Here is a 6,000-nt window from a genome sequence, read left to right on the forward strand (position 1 = left end):
CTGCTTCACACCTGAACTCAGCTGAGTTCATGAAAACTGGTTAAGTCAGCAGAGAGATGGGAGACAGATTTGTACGTGCTGTGGATGAAGAGTTGAAATGTCTCTGTCCACACTGTGAACATGAAAACACAAGTTACTGATGAAATAAAGAAACACAAGTTACTGAAGTCTGAAGAGGACAGATCCGGTCTGTCTCCTGCAGATCCAGTCTGTCTGCAGCCACAGACTCGGTTTGCCTTCTCAGCCTGTACTGGTGGAGGAGGATGATGATGAAGGGTAACACCCCCCACGGGGACCATAGAGTCCGTCTGAGGGACCACAGGGTCGGTCTGAAGGTCAGCAGTTAGTAGATCATAGTCTGTTCTTCTGCGGGACTCTGAAACAGTTGAGCTGAAGGTTCACTCTGCAGGATCGTTGGGTTCAGTTTGTTAACATCAGACAGAGTGAAAGTGAAAATCGTTCTCAGATAATCTGGATCTGTATTTTTGGCACTGGGCTGCGTACGCTCCGACACCAGGCGCTGTGTTCACACACACTCTGAGAACGCTCTCACAGCTCCTGACTGAGACTGAGTCCTCACTTTGTAGAAAAAGATTAAGTAAAGTTCTCAGAGGGAGAAACTGTGACCTCAGCGAGGAGGCGTGGCTGACCCTGTTGTTAGGTGTGACATGGTCTTCTAGCAGATGTGATTGGTTGTCCTTCTGTGAGCCTGTGAGGTGAGGACACCTGGTGGATATGAAACGCACTGCGTCTTAGTGTGACAGTGTCAGTGTGATCACTGCTGATGGAACAGACTCATCATCTCTGCTGCTCTGATGCAAGTTTACAGGTCTCAGTGATGTCATCACTTCACTGTGTCAGGTGGCAAATGTGTGCATATCTAATGAGATCGACCACGATCGTTGTCTCTGCACCGTCTGATCTGTAGTGTTTCATTAACTCACTGACGTCCAGTGTTTGGAGAAGATTTCTCCTCTGATGAAGAGCCTCTTCCTCTTCCTCTCTGCTCCTCAGTGTTTGTGTCTCCACACTGGTGACAGCTGCAGCCGGAGCCATTCTGTCTTTAGGTTGTCCGTCCCATCTTTGTGAACACAGTATGTCCAGAACAGCTGGAGGGAATTTCTTCAAATTCGTCACAAACGTCCACCTGGACTCAACGATGACCTGACTAAAATTTGGTGGTCATGGGTCAAAGGTCAAGGTCATTCTGACCTTGCATCCATCTCATTCTTGTGAACGCGGTATGTTAAGTACACTGTGAGGGAATTTCTCCTGCTAAATTTGGCACAAACGTCCGCTTGGACTCAACAATGAACTGATTAGATTTCATTGGTCAAAGGCCGCTATGACCTTGTATCTGTTTTATTCTCGTGAGCGTGATATCTCTGTCTCTGAGATGGTCTCTGCAGCAGCAGCAGCAGCAGCAGCAGCAGCTCAGTCTGAAGCCACAAAGCCACAGAGCGCTGAGTCAGATCTGCAGATTATAGCTTCATCTGGAGCTGCTGGAACCCACTGTGGAAACCTGGCAGCTGACACTGACCTGTCTGTCTGTCTGTCTGTCTGTCTGTCTGTCTGTCTGTCAGCTCTCAGTCAGATCATGCTGTTCGTGGATGGTATGAACGGAGTGATAAACCACAATGAGACGGTGCAGTGGCTCTACACGCTAACAGGAAGTCTGGTGAGTCCTCACACACACACACACACACACACACACACACACTCTGGACTTCACATTAAAACTGACAGATCAGATCATTGACATTGATTTCTTTCTATTAATTGAAATCATGCAGCAGTCACTGTTACATCCACCTGACAGAAATATAAACTGTCACAGATTCACACATGAAAGATTATTTCAGTCCTTTGTGTCCCTTCTGGCCTGCCGTCACTCTGTGATCACTGTGACTGAGAGAAACTGTTGTATTAAAAAGCTCCTGACAGGGTTCCTACGGTCATGGAAAACCTGGAAAAGTCCTGGAGTTTTTGTTGTGGGTAACGAAATCTTACGTGGATACCCTTTAATGTGACGTAACAAACTTTCTCTAGCTGATGATGTCACATAGCTCTGATATGTGTCGACGTGACGTTTAGTTTATCGTCACGTGTGTTTCCTCCCTGTGTACTTGGGTTCTTGAAAAGTCCTGGAGTGGTTTTGAAATGTTGTCGGTGAAAGTGTGTCTTCAAACGTCTTTGTAAACCTGCAGCGATCTGACTGTCACACAGTTCAACACAGTTTGACTGAGGCCGGATCTTAAAGGGTTAATGTGACCTCACACAGAGGCTCTGAGCTCTGTGATGAAGGCCAGTTGAAACAGTCAGAAGTTTCCTCTGAAGAAGAAGTGAGTCCGTCAGAGCAGAGCAGGGACGCCACCTGGTGGACAGACACTGAACATCTGTCCCTCTGTGTCTCTGTGTTCAGTCCCGTCTGGTGGTGAAGACGTCTCTGAAGCTGCTCATCGTGTTTGTGGAATATTCAGAGTCCAACAGTCCTCGACTCATCAGCGCCGTCAACACGGTGGACGGAAAGAGAGGTACACACACACACACACACACACACACACACACACACACACACACACACAGTCAGGGAGAAGCAGGCGAGGCTGCAGCTGATTTGATTTCCATTATTAATTTATCTGCTAATTATTTTCGTCATTAATCAAAGAAGGAGTCGACCGACCGTCAGATTAAACCCAGAGAGACTCACGTTATAAAAACTCACTTGACTCCAATCATTGATCAGTGAACATCATATTTTCTGATTTAATTTTCTGTTGACTGACTCGTTTCAGCTCTGATGAACTCCTGGACTCATTTCCACCCTCGTCTCTGATGTTTTCACGGCACAGTAACTTTGATTAACGTTGACACAAACAGTCTGAACAGAAACGTGTCAGAAAACAGGAAGAAAAATGTCAAATAATGAAAAAACTTTACAATAAACAATAAAAGACACCAGGACTGAAAACAAGTTGTCAACGTTAAACAGACTCCAAGAGTCAGACTGAACAAACAGGAAGACATCAAATCTGTATCTGATCATCTATAAATTTACATGTTTTCTCTTTGCTCTCAACATTTCTGAGACATTTATGAAATCATTAGAAAAGAAGCGGAGATGATTTCAATAAGTGATGATGTCATCAACATGAGGGTTGTTGCTACGGTTACCTGCAGTTTAACGTGTGTGTGTGTGTGTGTGTGTGTGTGTGTGTGTGTGTTGCAGGTGTGAAGCCGTGGAGTTACCTGATGGAGGTCCTGGAGGAGAGAAACGGCTCCGACACAGAGCTGCTGATGTTCGCCATGACGCTCATCAACAAGGTAAACAAACAATCAGTGAGGTAAACAAACAGTCAGCAATTGGTTGATGCACTCACCTGTGTGTGTGTGTGTGTGTGTGTGTGTGCGTGTGTGTGTGCGTGTGTGTGTGTGTGTGTCAGACTCTGGCGGCTCTTCCTGACCAGGACTCGTTCTACGATGTGACGGACAGTCTGGAGCAGCTGGGGATGGAGACCATCATCCACAAACACATCAACAACAAGGGGACGGAGCCTGACCTGCGAGCTCAGTTCACCGTCTATGAGGTAAACAACAACAACAACAACAACAACAACCACCGCCTTAACAACAACAGTCACAATAACACTCTGTGTGTGTGTGTGTGTGTGTGTGTGTGTGTGTGTGTCACAGACAGCTCTGAGGTACGAGGATGGCGAGATGGACGACTCGTCCTGTAACCTGCGTAAAGAGCGAAGGAAGACGACCACCACCGATCAGGAGGGAAGAAAGAGCCGCCGCTCCTCCAGTCAAAACCTCCCTGACCTCCTGACCTCCTCCGCAGGCTCCTCCCCCTCCGCCTCCCCCACCCCTCCTGCCTTCGTCTCCCCCTCCACCGCCAACGCCCCCTTGTCCCCGGCCATCTCCTCCGCCTCCTCCCCCAGCCCCACGGTGGGCAGCAGGGCATCGTCCCCGCTGATCTCTGACCCCGGTAGCCCCGCCTCCAGTCCATCAGGGTCCCAGAGAGGGTCGCCGCTGCCCCCCCACACTGCCCCCAACGGTACCATGACCACAGAGCAGGAGAGCAGCAAGTCTCCGCCCCCCGCGTAAGTTCATAATACGTTTAACAGCAGAGCCTTTAAAAGCCAGATGTTAGCCGCTGCTGCTAATTAGCTCATGCTAACACACTGCAGGCGGCCCTTCAGCGCCATGTCACACCTGTTTAACAGGAAGTTTGATGATGGAGTGTGGTGACGGGCGGTCAGAGGTCAGACCCTCGACGCCTTCCTGTCGTCTGTTTATTGGCCGCTCACAAGCCAAGTTAGTTTTAACAGTGTTTTATTTAACTTATACATACGTTTAGTATTTCAGTAGTTACAGTAGTTCAGATTAGAGTTTGAAAGACTGAGATATATGTCGTGTATCACGATATAGAGCCTAAAAACTTTGCAGTGCTAAGTATAGGCCCTATCGCCATGGTGACCCGTGCTGCACAGGTGACCTATAGATAAATTCAGGAAGTCATGACTCTGACAGAAGGCTGTGAGGAACAGCTGGAAATGAACATCTGTTTGTTTTAATGATGAATCGAAGAAAACTATGGAGACAGTTTTTAATGATCAACAGAAAGACTTTATGATCGTTGTGTAACAAACTGAGAGATGGATGGATGAATGAATGCATGAATGAATGGATGGATGGATGTAGCTGTGTGTTGATGGTGTGTGTTTGTGTCATCCTGTGACCTGAGGGGTCAGAGGGGTCAGATGGAAGTCCATGAAGTGTTAGATTAATAACAGGATAAATCAGGACGTCTGCAGAGAAACATCTCAGTGATAAAAGTCTGTGAGGTAGAAAATATTCCATGACGAGGCTTTAATGAGTTTAACGATGGCTGAGTGAAACACACGGAGGAGAAGATTAACATGAAGCTCAGTCTGTTAATGTGCGATGTCATCAGCAGGCAGAGACAGGAAGTCACTGTTGGTTTGTTTCATTCAGACTCAGAGAGAATAAAACATGTGGCGGCGGTGTTACGGCGTGAGCGGTCGCCCTCTGCAGCTCCTCTCTGAGCGTTCCCATGTTTAGAGCGACAGCCTGACGAGAGGACGTGTTTTATTTGGACACAGCTTCTCTGAGTTCAGACAGCAGGAATGTTTGTCCTCAGAGGACACATGAAGAACGATCCTGCTCATGTTTGGTCTCCAGCTGGCAGCGCGTCCACATCCAGGGACACAGTTCAACACACACAGGAGGCGGAGCTTCATGTCAGGTCTGGACTCACTGATGCTTCATCACACAGCAGGAGGCCTGATGGGTCCTCTCAGGGTCCAGAGTCAGGATTCAATCTGAATCTGATCAGATCTCCTGTTGGATCTATAACGGCTCAGCCTCACCTCTGCAGAGTGATGTCACCTCTTAAACTCAAGCATTCAGTTGTTGTGACCTCAGAAACACTTTTGTTCTCGCACAGCGGTCCAATACTAACAAGCTGAGAGGGAGCGTGTCTCCACCTATCGTAGAGGAGTCGCTCAATAAATGGATTCCCCTCCCGTGCTTGTATACTGGGACAAGGACAGTAGGCCAGTTAGATGTCCTCGTCCAGCTGGGACTGTAGCTCCACTTCACTGTTTCCATGGAGACGGACTGACTGGGGGGGGTCTCTGCATGTCTGGGTTCTGGTTCTGGGTCTGTTCTTGTTTTGGTGACTTGGTGTTGGTTTCCTGTCTCTGATGGTGTTTCCTTTCCTCCTTCTGTCTCTCTCTCTGTCTCTGTCTGTCTTCATGCTGTGGCATCTGTCGACCACTAGGAGTCGCTCTTTCCTCAGCCACCACATGTCAGCTCTGGGTCTGAGCAGGAAGTCCAGACTCTTCTCCAAAGCCAGCTCCATCTCTGAGGAGCCTTCAGCCGCCTGCAGGTCTGTAACACAGACGCTGACCTCAGATCAGCTGACAGGACCTCTGACATCATCACAGCTCAGGGTCAGAGGGTCAGACAGTG

General features: G+C 48.2%; 1 protein-coding gene across 6 annotated transcripts in view; it reads left to right on the forward strand.

Moving 5' to 3' along the window:
* fhod1 (formin homology 2 domain containing 1) overlaps positions 1 to 6,000 on the forward strand; it is a 72,250-nt gene that overhangs the window by 45,212 nt on the left and 21,038 nt on the right. For 3 of the 6 annotated variants that reach the window (XM_049598929.1, XM_049598938.1, XM_049598948.1), the window contains exons 6-11: positions 1,584 to 1,678; positions 2,423 to 2,534; positions 3,230 to 3,324; positions 3,444 to 3,587; positions 3,694 to 4,106; positions 5,810 to 5,917. In XM_049598929.1, the coding sequence (XP_049454886.1) occupies positions 1,584 to 1,678; positions 2,423 to 2,534; positions 3,230 to 3,324; positions 3,444 to 3,587; positions 3,694 to 4,106; positions 5,810 to 5,917 (967 nt within the window). The remainder of the gene's footprint in view (positions 1 to 1,583; positions 1,679 to 2,422; positions 2,535 to 3,229; positions 3,325 to 3,443; positions 3,588 to 3,693; positions 4,107 to 5,809; positions 5,918 to 6,000) is intronic. The other 3 variants (XM_049598957.1, XM_049598965.1, XM_049598975.1) reach the window with 1 other exon arrangement.

Source organism: Epinephelus fuscoguttatus, linkage group LG2 (genome assembly GCF_011397635.1).
Source record: "Epinephelus fuscoguttatus linkage group LG2, E.fuscoguttatus.final_Chr_v1".
Classification (NCBI taxonomy): domain Eukaryota; kingdom Metazoa; phylum Chordata; class Actinopteri; order Perciformes; family Serranidae; genus Epinephelus; species Epinephelus fuscoguttatus.